The sequence below is a fragment of the Vigna umbellata genome, chromosome 1, assembly GCF_029865625.1.
Source record: "Vigna umbellata cultivar VRB3 chromosome 1, Vumbellata_1.0, whole genome shotgun sequence".
Lineage (NCBI taxonomy): Eukaryota > Viridiplantae > Streptophyta > Magnoliopsida > Fabales > Fabaceae > Vigna > Vigna umbellata.
Genome location: NC_142165.1, coordinates 63412681 through 63429705, shown reverse-complemented (window position 1 = coordinate 63429705; position 17025 = coordinate 63412681). Strand labels below are relative to the sequence as shown.

The window sequence follows — 17025 nt, the reverse complement described above, 5'->3', positions numbered from 1 at the left end:
ATAAATTTATATTACTTGATACGATTTGGTACACTTGCCAATGTGTTAACAATACACACTTATAGTAGTATATGATTTCTCTATATGGACATGGGTCCTATTTTTAACTCACAAGGATGAGGCGTTTGATGCCTTTTGCAAACTCTATAAGAGGATAGAAATTGAAAAGAATTTAAATATCATATCTATCTTAAGTGACCATGAAGAAGAATTTGAAAATGAGTTGTTCAAAACTTTCGTGGAAACTCTGGCATTAAGTATAATTTCTCAACTCCAAGGACTCCACAACAAAATGGAGTCGTTGAGAGGAAACATGGATCTTTACAAGAAATGGCCAGAACGATGTTGAATGATTTTAACGTTCCTAAGCACTTCTAGGCAGAAGCGTTTAACACTGCATGCTATCTTCAAAACAAAGTTTACATGAAGGCAATCATCAACAAAATGCCATATGAATTGTGGAAAGACAAAAGGTCCAACATCTCCTACTTCCATCCCTTTGGATGTCAATGCTTCATACTTAACACCAAGGATAGTTTAGGGGAGTTTGACTCTAGGAGTGATGAAGGAATCATGCTTGGCTATACAGAAACATCAAGAGCGTTTAGAGTCTACAACTTTAGAACTCTGAAAGTAGAGGAATTCATTCATTGAAAGTTTAACCATGAGCCTGACCTAAATAAGTCTGAGCTTGACGACTCCTTCTCAAAATTGCAGATAAACAATACATTGTCTAAGGAGGGGAATGCGTTTACATCAGCATAACACTTAACAATCAAGATGAAATTCAACCAGAGAAATCGTTCAATGATACATCAAAAGAAAGGATGAAACCCAACAATCTACATTATTTAATAGTGAAGGATCATCCCTTAGAAAAATCATAGGGAATCTGAATGAGTATTTCAAAACATATCAGGCTCTTATCTCCTAAATAGAGACATCGAATGTCAATCAGGCTCTAGAAGATAACTCTTGGGTGAAAGCTATAAAGGAAGAGCTCGATCAATTCAAGAAAAATGATGTGTAGGAACTCATTGAGTTACGCTAAGGAAAACATGTAGTCGAAGCTAAATGGGTATATCGCAAGAAGTTGGATGAAGATGGAAGAGTCATTCGAAATAAGGCAAGACTAGTTGTAAAAGGCTATTCACAACAAGAAAGGATTAACTACATTGAAACCTATGCTCTGGTAGCAAGGTTAGAAGCCATTCACATTTTTCTGCCATTTGCAGCGTTCAACAAGATTAGATTATATCAAATGGACGTCAAGAGTGCATTTCTAAATGGCGATTGTATGTGGAACAACCTTCGGGCTTTGAATGTCTAATCAATCCAACACATATCTTTAGACTTAACAAAGCTCTATATGGATTAAAACAAGCCCTAGAGCTTCGTACGAGAGGTTAAGTCTCTTCTTTATCAAGAATGGTTTCATGGGAGGCAAGTAGCCACCATGTTATTCAGGAAGAATGTCAATAAAGACTTCATTATAATTAAAATATATGTTGAAGAAATTATCTTTGATGCTACTAATGAGGAGTTATTCCAAGACTTCTTCCTCATGATGCAAGATGAATTTGAAATGAGCATGATGGGTGAGCTAAAGTTCTTTCTCAGACTTCAAATCAAGTAAGAAAAAGACACAATTTATATCCATCAGACTAAATTGTTGATAGGGGGAGCAATATAAGTGCTAAACCCAATCCCTGATGTGTTTGGTTTTTGATGATGACAACACATTGATGATGACAACACATATATGTTTTCATGACAGCACCAAAATGTTTCTTTATGACTCTTTATGAATTGATACATATGTTGTTATGTAAATGTTTCTTTATGATTAATACATATGATGATTGTTGACTAGTCTACATACTTAATGTGTTCATAATTGTGTTTATATCTTCTGTATGCATAATCATTTTTTCATGTGATAAAACCACAAGCACAAAGCAACTCTGCACTACCCAGGTGTTTTCTATTCTGATCAGGTTTTGTTTTACAATCAAAAGGATTTTTGTTTCCATGTGCATGGGCGAGGAAGAAGAACATGAGGTTCTTGGTACTTTGAGAAGGGTCTCAAAGGGTTGCTGCAGTTAAGAGGATTGTTCTTTTGCAGGTTGTATTTGCTATATTAGATTGGTTTAGTTAGAGAGATATTTTACATTTGAGAAGTGGTCTTTGTAAATCCTTGTTGTAAAAACTAAAATCTTTATAGTGGAAATTCTTTCAATCTCATGCTGATTGAAAGAGACTAGATGTAGGCATTGAGGTTGAACCAAAATAAAAAGACTGTGTTTGTCTTCTTTCTCTATCTCTCTACTGCTTTATTATTCATAATTGTGTTGTGCACATTTAAAGATCATCTTAATTTTCCAGAAAGATTCAAAAAGAAATATATTTTACTATATACCAATTCACCCCCCTCTTAGTAAGAGAAACAAGCCATTTCTTTTCTTACATAAATACATCAAGGAGCTGCTGAAAAAGTTCAAATTGGATTAAGCAAAGGAGATAAAAACTCCAATGCATCCAACAAATAACGTACTTAGAAACCACATCTGTCATTAAACCAAAATAATGTGCAGTAAAACTTGTCTATTTTAGGTTGTAAATTTGATTTTCATTTTGAAACCTATTTTTTGTGATTGAGCATTGATGAATCAATATTTTATACTATTCACTTAGTTTTCCTCACCTTATTGTCTTAGCGAATTGTGCTTAATTCTTAATTATTATCTCATTTTCACTATTTGGGCTTAATTTGACTAATAATTTTTATTTTAATTAATTTGAATTATTTGGACTTAATTATTCCAATTATTATTTGCAGGACAATATTGGAAACATATTTTGGGACAACAAGAGTGTGGCCACGTCAATAATTGGGATTGATTTCGTTTTGTAATTTTAATTATGTTAGTTTTGGACATATTTGACTTTTGGGCCTATTTTTGATCAAATTTTAGGAGAAGCGCATTATAAGGGCAAAATTGTAATTTGAGGGTTTTGAAACCCCAAATCAGATTTGAAAGCACCCCCTCCCCTCCTTTTCATTTTTACGTTTTCTTTTAGGGTTTTGAGCATTGGAGCATTTTTCTTCTTCTACTTTGCTGCAATGTGCTATTTTATTTCGTTTTAATGGAAGAGTGAACTATTTGGGTTGGTGGTTATGGATATTGCTTTGCATCCTTGAGATTTCTGGATTATGTTGATGGAGTCGTTCTTGCCTTGCATGAGGTCAATTTAGTTTGTATTCGCAATTGGGTATACGCTTAGTTGCTTAATTGATGTTTGATTTTCGCTTAGTTGCTTAATTGATGTTTGATTTTCGCTTAGTTAATTGAACTGTTGGGTGCAAATTTAATTGGACTCGTGCAATGTGTTTGCTTAATTCATGTATTTGAAGACCAGATTAACCTTCTCTTAGTTGGTTAATTTGTGTTGGATTAGGGGTGAGAGTAGTGTTTAATTATGTTAATTTGTGATAGGAAGCATTGCAGTTGATGTAGATACCAACCCATTTTGAATCTGTGTTAAATTTCGTGTTTCATTTAATTCATTTTCGTTCATAAATTATCCACAAAAATACCCCCACAAAGTGTTCGACCTAATTCCTGAACCATAATTTGGTTCTTGAGAGACGACCTAGGAGTCATTTCTTAGTCTATACTGCACTTAATTGAGCATTAAATTTGTATCGGGTACGACCTCGATCAAGCATTTTAACTCATTTATAAGTCATTTTAGAACTACATGTGGATTCATTTAGATATCTCTACATGCCATTTAAAAGTTTGGACCAAAACTCCACGATAGAAGTAGAAAAATATTCCAAACCTAGGTCTGCTTTCATGAAACTAGAGTCCATGTTAGGTCTACCGTTTTAGGTTCAATTTAATAGATCATTGCTTCTTAGTCCTTTAGCTTTGATCTTGTGGTAACTCCTTTGTTTGAATTACCTATTTATAACGTCTAGTGGGTGATGTTTCTTTATGAGTTGTTGGTTCTCTTCCTTCTTGTGGAGCATTTCGTGTGTTGCCTTGCATATCGTTTGACGCATCTTCCTTTGTTACATTTGATGTGTATCGTCTACTAGAGCCTCTATTGATGCATTTGGTCTTTATATTTTTTGTACCAGCATGTCAAAACCAATGGAGTCTTCTAGCTTTGATAATTTCTTATTAGGTTTTCTAGAGTTATACACTCTATACGCCTTACACGTATTTGAATAGTCAAGTAAGATTACTTTTATAATCAAACTTTTCTAGATTAGTTTTTGTATTTAAAATAAAACATTGAATTCCAAAATGATGAAAATAAGAAATGTTGGACTTTTCAATTTTTTCACAATTCAGAGAGAATTTTTTTTTATAAAGGGTGTAATGTAATTTTCTTTTTTAAATAGCATGCTGTATTAATTCTTTCTACCTACTAAATGTTTTGTGTGGAGTTTGCATTTAGCATTGTTCTTGCTATTGGAAAACTTGATTTTTTCTTTCAATAACCATATTTTGTTAAGATGTAATTAGAGTGGAAAAATTATGTTTTATTCCAAAACTTTCTAATAATTCACAAAAGTTTTAATTTTAAAATTCTCTACCATAATTACTTATAACAAAAAAAATTAAGAGTTGTTTTTTATTTTGAACTTGTTTTAAAACTTTACTAAAAACTTTAAAAAGACTCATCATTGTGGCATAAGAATTTTACCCAAGGTTTTTTAACCATTCTCTGCTAAACAGAAAAATGGAGTCCTAATGTATGAAACTAAACTTATTTTAAAAAAAAAATCTATTCATTTTGTATTCTTTAATACTTTTTAACTTATTATTAAAATATATCAAGTTATTTTAACAGTAATTTTAAGTGTCACTCTTTATTATTAAGTTTATTCTTTTAATTTAATGTTTTTAAAATTAACTCACATTTAATCTGTGTTTAACATAACAACATCCGTCAAAACTATTTGGAAAATCGTTTAACTCCACTTAAAAAAATTGTTCGAAAATATACTAACATAAACTTATCCCCACTCTGTTAAAAAAACAATATCTCTTCCTACTAAATCAACATAGCAGTTAACAATAGAAAAGAGAAAAAAAGAAGTAACATGATAATAGATTCTCTGTTTCATAGTTTTGTCCAATTTTAATTGCTGTATTTTTGTTCAGTTTTTACCATCATATATGTTTGAGAAATGATGATTTTTGTGTAACATAAAGGGTTTGACTCCTTTTGACTTTGTTGCCTCCTACCTAGTGCCTATTGGGCATGGAGAGTTGGAATTCAGTCTGAGTGTTGGAGCAGATAATTGTATTATGAAAATTAAAATCACTGCATACATCTGCAATCTGCCATATTCCACCTTTGCATGAGTGCTTATGCAACAAGTTGCCTTCCAATGATGCTCCAAGATCCTCAACATGCTAATGCTACTACTCCTTATCCTACCTTCCATGCATGTTAAATCAACCCTACTTTTCTTCTTCATTCATGATTAATATTAATATCAATGACATCACATAAACAATCCATCAAATTTATGTCTATTATGTCATTAATAAATGTAAAATTACGATTTCAAAAACTAAGATTGACCTAAATACATGTAAATTTCTTTAAAGTAAACAGATTAAAAGTTTTGTTTTGAGAAATTAAAGGGTTAGTTTAGTTTTACTGTAATGATAGCAATAATAGTTTCTTCTGCATTAAAGTTAAAATAAATTACTAATTTGTAGTTTAAATGCTTAGACTGTTAATTTAGTTTTAAAAAGTTGAAATATATATTTTAATCACTATAGATGTGAAAAGTCCTTTAAATTAGGTTGATTAGGTTTTTGAAAGGTTGAAATATTTATTTAGGTTTCTGAAATGGTAAAAAGTCTTAAAATTTACCTGGTTAATTTTTATAATTATTATATTGGAAACATTAAAGAATTGAATTATACTTATTTGCCCTTCAAAGTTATTAATTGTAGAAATTATTAACAGTCATTTTCAAATCAAAAAGGGAAAATAATGGCACGAGGGCAGCTGTAGAAAAAAACACTAAAGGTAATCCTGATGGTATTTTCACATTAATTATATTTCCTTCTTCCATCCTAGACACCAAAATATGTGATATCACATTCACATGTGTTTATAAATGCTTGACTAGATATAAATAAATGATTAATAAATATATATAAAGCAAAATGCCATCAACTGTGAAACCTTCCCCTCTCTCTTTTTCTCTCCCTAGAAAAGATAAATCATCTGACACAGGAACACACTCTCTTTCTCCTCCTTAAAAAACACCCAAAAACAATGGCGCTTCTGTCTTCTTTCTTTCAAGCATAGAAAGAGAAAAATAACAGTAGTAGCACGACCACAGTCGCCAGCTCCCAAACTGCTACTCATTTTCCATTAACTTGGAAAAACAAATCCCGACCCTTTTTTTTTTCTTTCTTTTTTTAATCTATAAAAGGAGGTGTGTTACACACTGTTTTCTTGTCCCCTCCGCGAAAAAGGAGCGAGTACCTAAGCTTGTGGTAGTTTTCAGTTGCAAGTTTGTTTCGGTTTTCTATCTGCTGTAGAGTGCATGCTTGTGTTGATTCAGAGTTCATTTTGCTCTCTTTTTTTTTTCGGGTTTGCCTGAGATCCGGTACCCTTTGGGATTTGTAGCTCCTTTTGCTGAGATCTGTTTGCTTTTGGAGTTTCTTTGCTTGTTTGGTTGCTGGGTAGCGATTGGTTTTTCGTGTTGTTGCCAAATTTGTTGGTGATATAAAAAGAAAAGAAAGAAAAGATACTGGTGAGTTACTTGTTCTTGGTGCTTCAAGCTCTGTAGGATGAAGTTTTCCGTTGAAGATTGGAACTTGGGGTGGTGGGGGTTGAGGAGGATTGCAAGCGAATGAAGGGTAGGAGTAGAATAAATGCTTTTTGTAGTGAGACTGGTATTGGATGAAAATTGAAAAGGTGAGGATTTCTGAGTTTATTAGTATGTCTATTTGATGGTTGAAGGAATTTTATATCTTGGGTGGTCGAGTTTTGTTTAGATTCAAATTTCTTTTGGTTGTTGAAGGAGTAAAGGTGAAAGAAGAATGGTATTGTGGGGTAAGAAAGAAGAGAAAACAGGGATTGTTGTTTGGTTTGGAGTGAAGGTTGTGGGAATTTTGTTGCTACTAAATTGCTCTACTTAAGAGTTTGCTTAAGATCATTGCTTTTTGGGACTGCGTCTAAGGTTTGAGATTGCTGAAACTTTACTGAAATGAAACTTTCATCAGCAGGTTTTAGTCCTCCACCCCAAGAAGGTACGTGTAAATCTTCTTGTTTTTGTTTCGTTTCCTCTCTCTTTGTATTCTCCATTTCTATTTTTAAGAACTTGTTATTTCTTCCTCATTTCCATGGAATTTGTGCTCAATAAGTACAGTTTTATGTCTAGCATGGTGGTGGGACTCCCTTTTATTTTTTTTAGGAGGGGATTTGGAAATTTTACCCCTTTTGGATGCAGTTTATATTCTTTCTGATGTAGCTAAGAGATCATAGAAGGAATTCGGTTTAATTTGCTGAGCATCTTCCACTTTTCGTTTGATATTTTGAGATCTTGGCTCTGTCAACAACGTGCCAAAATCCATTTTGTCCTTTCAGACATTTAGGGAGCAGTTATGAACTTTAACTACCATATTCATGACATTGGGATGGGTTTTTGCAGGAGAAAAGCGAGTTCTAGATTCAGAACTTTGGCATGCATGTGCTGGTCCACTTGTTTCTTTACCAGCTGTTGGAAGCCGTGTAGTATATTTTCCACAAGGTCACAGTGAACAGGTGAGTTGGATTGTAGCATCCACAGAGAAATCCTTATGGGTGTTATCTAGATTTGATGTTACTATGGTATGCTAAAATTAATAAAACGAATCGTCTGCCTCGGACATGAAGATGATGTTTTGGTTGCTCGTCTTCTAAATTGTGACTCAAATTGGTTCTTTTGTCTTGTCTCTTTAGTGTATATGACCGTGTGGGCTGCTAATCTAAGGGCTGGGTTACTATAGTGACTCTTTTGTATACTAATGCTTAACTCACTCTTGAGCATAATTCTTTAGTCTTAAACTGTTGCAGTTTAATGAATTAGCTCTTAGAAATTAGAAATATAATATCTCCAACTACCCTGAGACTATCCGCAATTGAACGTTTTACATTTTATAACATCTGTCTTTTTCTGCATAAGCTACATGAATAACCAGTATCATCATTTTTCTGCTTAGGTTGCTGTGTCTACCAACAGGGAGGTGGATGGCCATATACCAAATTATCCAAGCTTACCGCCTCAGCTTATATGTCAACTTCATAACGTGACTATGCATGTAAGGATTATTTATTTATTTGTTCTTTTACCATAATAATATTGTTTATCTTGGTTACCTTGTTTCTCCCAATGCTGATTACTGCACTCTATTTTCTTTTAACTATTTGTTCATTTCTTTTGTATTCAGGCAGATAATGAGACTGATGAAGTATATGCTCAGATGACTTTGCAACCTCTGAGTCCTGTATGATTCTCTTTCTTAACTGATAACTTCTTGTGTGGTTTTTATGTTTATATTCTAATACAATCTTTTTACTATGGGGTGTTTTCAGCAAGAGCAGAAAGAGGCATACCTTCCAGCGGAGTTAGGCACTCCAAGTAAACAGCCAACAAACTACTTTTGCAAAATTCTGACTGCCAGTGACACCAGCACTCATGGTGGATTTTCTGTTCCTCGTAGGGCAGCTGAAAAAGTTTTTCCTCCTTTGGTAAAATATTAGTGTTATGCTCTAAAACTTTTAACTTGTTCATAAAATCTCTGAATTTCTTAACTTTGTAATTTTGACCCACAGGACTTTTCACAACAGCCTCCCGCTCAAGAGTTAATTGCAAGGGATTTGCATGGTAATGAATGGAAATTCAGACATATCTTCCGAGGTGGGTTGTAAAATCTTATATGTCTTCATTGCAAATGTAGGAGTTGATTTTTTGTTTAAATAATTAATATGTTTTTACATCAGTATGTTTCTTATTCTGTTGTATTTTTCTTGCCTGTTGCTAAAATTAAGTTCTCTTTCCGTTTGTAGTGTTTGAATTTGGTGTGTTTTCTTTCTGCAGGTCAGCCTAAAAGGCATCTACTTACAACTGGATGGAGTGTCTTTGTGAGTGCTAAAAGGCTTGTTGCTGGTGATTCAGTTCTGTTTATCTGGTAAGTAATTTATTGCTCCTCTCTTTCCAAGTTTTTTTTTTCATGTGTTAAAATTGGCCTTTGACAGTAATGTTTGGTTGGCTCATTTGCCTCCCTGAACCAAGCCATATGATTCTTATGTCATTTGGCCATTCAAAAGAATATAGGATTTTTTTTTTATTGATGTGTGTTATTGAAATAATATAGATAAAGAACAATAAATAGAGGAGCACTCTCTCCTCCAAGGGTTTCCTCTTCACAAGGAGCTAATGCTCAACCTACGAAATTAACATCCTTTTCTCTTGTCTCCTTCCCCCATTTATATCTAACTAACACCTCAACTAACTGACTAATTAGTATTATAATTCTTAATTAATTTGGCTTCTCCTTATATCCTAACAACACACTCCTCCTAAATGAGCTTAATCTGATGGCTCATCGTCATCACCATGATCTTCATTTGCCATTCCTATTGATACTCTCCTGCCGTAGGAGGGGAACCCACTGGCAACTGCAAGCAAATTCGAGGCTTGGGTGGTAGTGGGGATTTTGGTGGATTTTGTATAACAGCCTCTGAACCTTCCTTCTGGATTGGCTCCATTAATTAGCAAGTTGTTATCTACAGATGCAGTGAAGTTTCATGCTAAAGGCTTGACTAGTAAGTTGAAATTCCAATATTCCAATACCATTGTTGTTCTGACCAACCATCTTCATTATCAAATCTTGGTCCAACAACTATTAATTATTCATATTATGGAAATCTGAATTTGGGAAAAAAATTATTCTTGGTTGCAACTCCACCTTCAACTTCCTTATTAGTTGACTCACAGTCAGGATATCAAGAAATTATCCATACAGCCCATAATTTCCACTGTCTTTATTGATGCATTCACTTCTTCCTCCATCATAATCTTTGTTTCTCTTGTTAATATCACTTCATTTTTGGTTTCTTATGCACTACAAAGGGTGTGGTTCTTGATTACTGAACCTTTTTTACTTTTGCTTTCTGCTTTCTACCATCACACTTAAAAATGCTACTCTTTGAATCAGTTTCCCCTTCTATATACTTCCAACAAAGAGATGGGTAGTTCCACCTTTCTTGTCCAAGAACTTGCTTCTGCTTCAAAGCATTTTGGCTCACTTCCCTCAATTCTATTTTGTCTTGTTCAGTCAAATGTGGATCGCCCTCTTCACTCAACATCTTGTGCAGCAATAGTTTGGGCTCTAAATTGTTGATTCTATCTTTCAAGAACATTGGGGAAGTCTCCATTTCTTTGCTGCAAGATTCCATCTCAGTTTGCACTTCTTGCTTCCTGGCATTCAATCTTTCGAAGATGTGGCTACAATAGCTATCTTTGAATCTTTTTTTTAAGCTGTGTAAATTGATTCCCAATCTGAATCTGTTATCTTGACACCAATTATAGAAGCAAAGCATTGTCACGTCATCCATGTTCATGAATGCACTGCATCTTATCAAATGAATGAATATCTTGCACTTCAAAGAATTTTTCAGCCCTTGCAATCCAACCAATTGGATCTGGCCCCAAAACGCTGGCAGCTTTCTTATGACCCAAATTTGTGCTTCCTCCATGTTTGATGCCGGCTCTCCCTTAAAGACCCTTCAGGTCAGACCAGTTTGTTAGGAACCCAGAGTTTAAAAGATAAAGGAAGATTTATTGAATAGAATGAAAAGAACATGAAATAGGAGAGCACTCTATCCTTGAAGGGCTTCCCCTTAACAAAGCTAATCCCAATCTACAAAATTAACATCCTTTTCTCTCCTCTCGTTCCCCTACTTATATCTAACGAACACCTCAAATAACTAAATAATCTTCTAACTATCTTAACTAATTTCTGTTATCCGGATATCCTAACAATAATACGTTTCATGTTTTATAATATTTTGATCAGTTTCTATTTTGAGCCAGGGGTCCTTAATTGAGTTTCTGTTGACGTATGGTCCTGATTATTGTGATGGTTCAGGCTTTATAGGAGTTGTTGCTTCTTATTTCTTCTAGCTACTTGCTTTTTAATCCAGACTTGAATGATACTATGCCCAGCATAGTTACTTTTTTATTAATTATCTGATAATTGGTCTAATTGAAGTGTATTTTCTTCAGGAATGAAAAGAATCAATTGCTTCTTGGCATTCGGCGTGCTAATCGTCCTCAACCTGTGATGCCTTCATCAGTCTTGTCCAGTGATAGTATGCACTTGGGGCTTCTTGCTGCTGCAGCTCATGCAGCTGCGACTAACAGCCGTTTCACCATCTTTTATAACCCAAGGTACAACTGCCCTACATTTGTAGACTTTCATGTGATGATATATTTACTTAAATTGACAATTTTTTTTCTTTTTAATTCAGAGCTAGCCCATCGGAATTTGTTATACCTTTAGCGAAGTATGTTAAAGCTGTATATCATACTCGTGTGTCTGTCGGTATGCGCTTCAGGATGCTGTTTGAAACAGAGGAATCTAGTATTCGTCGGTATGTTTTTGTAACTTATTGAAAATGATAGATGAACTGCTTTGTTATTTTCTATATTCTGGTAATGTAGAGTATGCAATATGATTTAAAAAAAATACATGGTTTAAATTTGTAAAATTTCAATAAGCATAAGCTGCAACCCGTATTTGTAGAAATATTCTTGGCTTGTTAGGAATGATGACTATGCTTTTCTCTTTTGAGGTGCTTTTAGTTGCTCATTCTTCTGTAGGCATAATTGGGATGCTGAATATTCTACGAGACTAGGAACTATAGAAACATTAATCTGGTGACTATGGATTTACGTCATAAATATTGGATTAATGATTTTCATTGGTTATTCGAATAAAGAACTTGATGTGGAGCTTTATTCTAACGGTTGCTATGTACGTAAGATTTTCTCTAAAATAAGTTGTAATTCATATCTTGTTTCCAATGACATGAAATATAGGTGAATGGCATTATAAAGTTTGATTCTTTATTGATACTTAAATCAAATGCAGTGCATACATATATAATTCAAGTATTCAGAGATGGTGTAAATTAATTGCTTTGATATCACTTTTCCTTCTTTTTATTTTTTTCAATGATGGTCTATAATTTGTTATAATGAGATGAAGTGGAAACATGAATACGAATGAATGATTATTTTGACCCTCAAAAATGCTCTATTATGTATAAAGTTGTTAAAATAATATTCATTGACATTAATAAGGTCAATCAGTTTGTAGAGTTGGTGTTCATACGTGTTTGTACAAATTTGTTTATTTATCTATATGTTCACGCAGATACATGGGCACAATAACTGGAATTAGTGACCTGGACTCTGTTCGGTGGCCAAATTCTCATTGGCGCTCAGTCAAGGTTTGTCTAGAATTTATCAGATATTTCATTTATGTGATATAGTTATATAAAGATCGATAATATCTTGCTTTAAAAACAGTTTATGTCTCATTAGGGGTTGAGGAAGGATTTTAAAATGGTTTTTTCTTGAGATGCAGGTTGGCTGGGATGAATCCACAGCAGGAGAGAGGCAACCCCGGGTTTCTTTATGGGAAATTGAGCCATTAACTACATTTCCAATGTATCCATCTCCATTCCCCCTTAGGCTCAAGAGACCATGGCCTCCAGGAATGCCTTCATTCAATGGTATGCTTCTTGCCAAATATTAGTGAACTATGTGATGACCTGATTTATTTTCAACTTACAAAGCAGTTTTACATTTCTAAGTCAATTTCATTTATGTATCAACGGATTGACTCTCCCCTATGGATCGTAGCAGGCTTGAAGGATGATGATTTTGGTTTAAATTCTTCACTAATGTGGCTTCGAGACTCAGACAGAGGTCTTCCATCTCTTAATTTTCCGGGAATTGGTGTTAGTCCTTGGATGCAGCCAAGGCTTGATCCCTCAATGGTGAACTATCAAACAGACGTGTACCAAGCTATGGCTGCCGCTGCACTTCAGGATATGTGGAGTTCAGATCCTTCCAAACAACATCCTACTTCCTTACTTCAATTTCAGCAACCACAGAACTTCCTGAATAGGACTTCTCCCACAGTGCAGACTCAGATCTTGCAGCAATCTCAATCTCAGCAATCGTTTCCAAATAGTCAAGAAATACCACATCCATCTCAATCTCAGGCTCAGACTCTAACACATTTTCAGCAGCATTTGCAGCATCAGCATTCATTCAATAATCAGAATCAGCATCATCTTCTACAGCAGCAACAACAGCAGCAACAATCACAACAACCGCAGCAGCAACAACAGCAACTGCAGCAGCAACAAGTGATTGATCATCAGCAGATTTCAAGTGCTGTCTCTACAATGTCTCAGTTTGTTTCAGCACCTCAATCCCAATCGCCACCCATGCAAGCTATCTCTTCACTGGGACATCAGCAGAGTTTTTCTGATTCAAACGGGAACCCTGTAACTAATGCTATTGTTTCTCCCCTGCATAGTATTTTGGGTTCATTTCCCCAGGATGAAACATCTCACCTTCTCAATCTTCCTAGAACCTCATGGGTTCCTGTTCAACCTTCAACTGCATGGCCACCCTCCAAACGTGTTGCAGTGGATCCTCTCCTTCCTTCTGGGGCATCTCAATGTGTTCTGCCTCAAGTGGAACAGTTAGGGCAACCACAGAGTACCATGGCTCAAAATGCAATTACATTGCCACCCTTTCCTAGTAGAGAGTGTGCTATAGAAGGAAGCAGTGATCCGCAAAATCATATTTTGTTTGGAGTAAATATAGAGCCCTCATCACTGCTAATGCATAATGGGTTGTCAAGCCTCAAGGGAGTTAGCAGCAACTGTGGCCCACCAACTATACCTTTCCAATCATCTAATTACCTGAACACCACAAGCACTGATTCTTCAATGAATCCTGGAATGGCACACAATATTGGTGAGTCGGGCTTCCTGCAAACCCCAGAAAATGGAGGGCAAGGAAACCCACCGATCAAAACCTTTGTAAAGGTGAGATTTTCCCATGGGTGTATTTTCTTCAAAATTAAATGTTATATATTTTCTCTTGCTATATTTTTGTGATTCACAATAAAAGTGGCCTATTAATAGTTTTGATTTTTATATTGCATATATATTTTTTGACAGGTTTATAAGTCAGGGTCCTTTGGAAGATCATTGGATATTACAAAATTTACCAGCTACCATGAGCTACGCGGTGAGCTTGCTCGCATGTTTGGCCTTGAAGGTGAGTTGGAGGACCCTGTGAGATCAGGCTGGCAGCTTGTATTCGTTGACCAAGAGAATGATGTTCTTCTCCTCGGTGATGGCCCATGGCCGTAAGTATTCTTGGTTTCTTTTATTTCTAAATGAAATCCCATGGCACTTTAGAATATCTGCATAGACAATTCTCATTGTTTGCCATGTGTTTTTATCCCTAGTGGTGATAGCTTGTATATTCTGGATTTCATTTCTCTTTAGTTTTTGTGAAAGCAAATGACCTATTGACCAGGTTCTTTTCTCACACCTTTAATATCGTACATGTTTTTGGTGGAACAGGGAATTTGTAAATAGTGTAGGGTGCATCAAGATACTTTCCCCTCAGGAAGTGCAGCAAATGGGCAACAATGGCCTTGAGCTTCTTAACTCAGTCCCAATCCAAAGGCTCTCTAGTGGCGTGTGTGATGACTATGCAGGCCATGAGGACCCAAGAAGTATTAGCACTGGGATAACAACTGTGGGTTCTTTAAACTACTGATATGACAGTCAATACCATGAATCTCTTTTCTCACTTGTATTATTACTCCTTCTCCACCCTTTGTCAATGGCAATGGTGGGAAGTACTGCCTAGTTGTAGTTTATAGGCTACCTGTTAGCCTTTTGTTTTTGTTTTCATGTTTTTGCTTCTTAGGACCATTTATAAGCTAAACATGTAACTATATGGCATCTTGTCAATGTGCTATCTACAATATGTTGATTACTTGATCGTTTAGAAGCTCAACTCAACGCATAAAGAGTGAATATAGCTCTCTTTCCCTATCTGAGGATAATTAATTATTACTTTTACCTTTGACTTTGATCATTGGGGCATGTGTATATTACCAAGAGTTTTTACTTGATAGGTGAAGGTAAATACTAGACTTCACTGCAAAATCTTATCAATTATGTAGATCCAGTGGAGGATAATAGAGGAAATTGGAGTGTTGGACTTATCGAACTTTTTGACATCTAAACATCTTGGGAACTGTTGATGTGACACTTAAAACATGAAGAGGACACCAAAACCATGTGATGTGTCTCTCTTAACATAAAAGGACTGTGAACAGATCACTTTGTGCTTCCATTAATGTGAAAGTGGCCTGTTTTGTATTCTTCTTGGTTTTGGCCATGCACCCTTTTCACTTTACTTGTGATGGATATGATTCATGAATGGCAAAACTGAAAGCTGTGTATTTGTCCATTTTAAACTCGATTATTCCTCCACGTACCAAGTATTTGGAATCTGGAATCTGAAACCTAAAAGCATCCAAGTTTTGTGCCACCACTAAGGTATCCTTTCTTTGAGAGCTTGACAAATTGTTTTCTTAATGGTGGTGGTTGGTTCATTGCTACTTTCAAATCACTTACCTAACTACGAGGGACACCAACAGTGCTAATTGCTCCAGCTAAATATAACTCAATAAATCTTCACTTATAAAGTATAGTTTTGGTTAAAGATATTATATGTACACATCCTACACAGCTATATCCTAACTGATGGGAGGAGGCAAAAGAGAAAGTCTATGTATACATATTGACTCCATTTTCAGAAAGTTGTAAGCATATTATAGTAATATTATTCATAATAACTATTAAATGTTGTGGTAGGTTATCAACGAATTCACAGTTTTTCTAATAATTTCAGTGACTTGCCGTGTACAAATTTGTGCATTGTCATTTTCAACATGCCAGGTGTATTAACTAGAAATACAAAATTTACCTTAATTTTTTTAAAGCTGTTCATACAATTTATTACCATTTGATAGGTAAATGTTGCCTAAAATTTAAGATAATATTTTTACAATTGGGCAGGCGGACCACAACTTCTCAAATTTGTATTATTTTTAATAAATTTTTCAGTAATACTTTTGAATTTATTACCAAAAATCATCTATAAAATGTTTATTGAGCAGTTCTTGATGATTTAAAACTGTTGCATAGACATGACATTTGCAAATGAAAATAATATTCTCCTTAATATTATAGATACACTAGTACATAAATCACTTTAGACGTCCGTTATTTTGGGCTTCTTACGTCCGACCCGTGTCGGACGTCTATAAGGGTGACGTTGATGGGACGTCCGACTTGTTTAGTCGGACGTCTATATAGACGTCCGACTTGACGTCCGACTTGTTCAGGTCGGACGTCTAAGACCCTCGAACGAGTTTGGCCTCTATAGTTCATTGGATGTCTCTGTATACACTGACTGATGTCTATAGACGTCCAATGTTGCATTAACAGACGTCTAGGGGGTATTTTTTTTTCAAAATTTATTTATTTTTGCAATAAAACAACACTTGAAAAGCATAAAATTGTCCCAAAACATTGTAATATTATATATCAACTCGTTTGAAGTTAACAAAGTAGTAAAAAACAATCCAAAACCTAAACTATCAAAAGTTAAAGTTAAACTAAATCTAAATATGTTGAACAACAATAATAAATCTTCCTATCTATGTCCATTTTTGCAGAAGATAAGTTATCCACTCTTATCTTATCTTCTTAATTGCGTCCTCTGGTATAGAAGATGTACTCTTGAAGCATTGCAAAATGAAGAAAGATGCATTATGTACCTATCTTACAACAAAGTTAAGTTGTTAGAAACTAAGAATC

At 34.8% G+C, this 17025-nt stretch overlaps 1 protein-coding gene across 2 annotated transcripts; it reads left to right on the top strand.

The window, feature by feature from the left end:
* Positions 1-6223: 6223 nt before the first annotated feature.
* LOC124842943 (auxin response factor 6-like) lies at positions 6224-15189 on the top strand. Of its 2 annotated transcripts, none has more exons than XM_047319560.2 (14): positions 6224-7298; positions 7700-7812; positions 8250-8348; positions 8478-8534; positions 8623-8778; positions 8863-8947; positions 9128-9218; positions 11318-11482; positions 11563-11685; positions 12471-12546; positions 12684-12831; positions 12962-14163; positions 14299-14489; positions 14710-15189. In XM_047319560.2, exons 1-14 carry the CDS (start codon positions 7256-7258, stop codon positions 14906-14908), a joined length of 2748 nt encoding a protein of 915 aa, XP_047175516.1. In that variant the 5' UTR covers positions 6224-7255; the 3' UTR covers positions 14909-15189. The 2 variants fall into 2 exon arrangements, with proteins under 2 accessions (XP_047175516.1, XP_047175517.1); XM_047319561.2 differs by having other exon boundaries at positions 6225-7298; positions 12965-14163.
* The last annotated feature ends 1836 nt before the right edge of the window (positions 15190-17025 follow it).

Excerpts from the sequence above, each read along its gene's own strand:
- LOC124842943 (XM_047319560.2), top strand. The coding sequence starts at position 7,256 with ATGAAACTTTCATCAGCAGGTTTTAGTCCTCCACCCCAAGAAG. Across the intron at positions 14,164-14,298 it reads CGATCAAAACCTTTGTAAAG|GTTTATAAGTCAGGGTCCTT; the intron begins GTGAGATTTTCC and ends ATTTTTTGACAG. Across the intron at positions 14,490-14,709 it reads CTCGGTGATGGCCCATGGCC|GGAATTTGTAAATAGTGTAG; the intron begins GTAAGTATTCTT and ends TTGGTGGAACAG.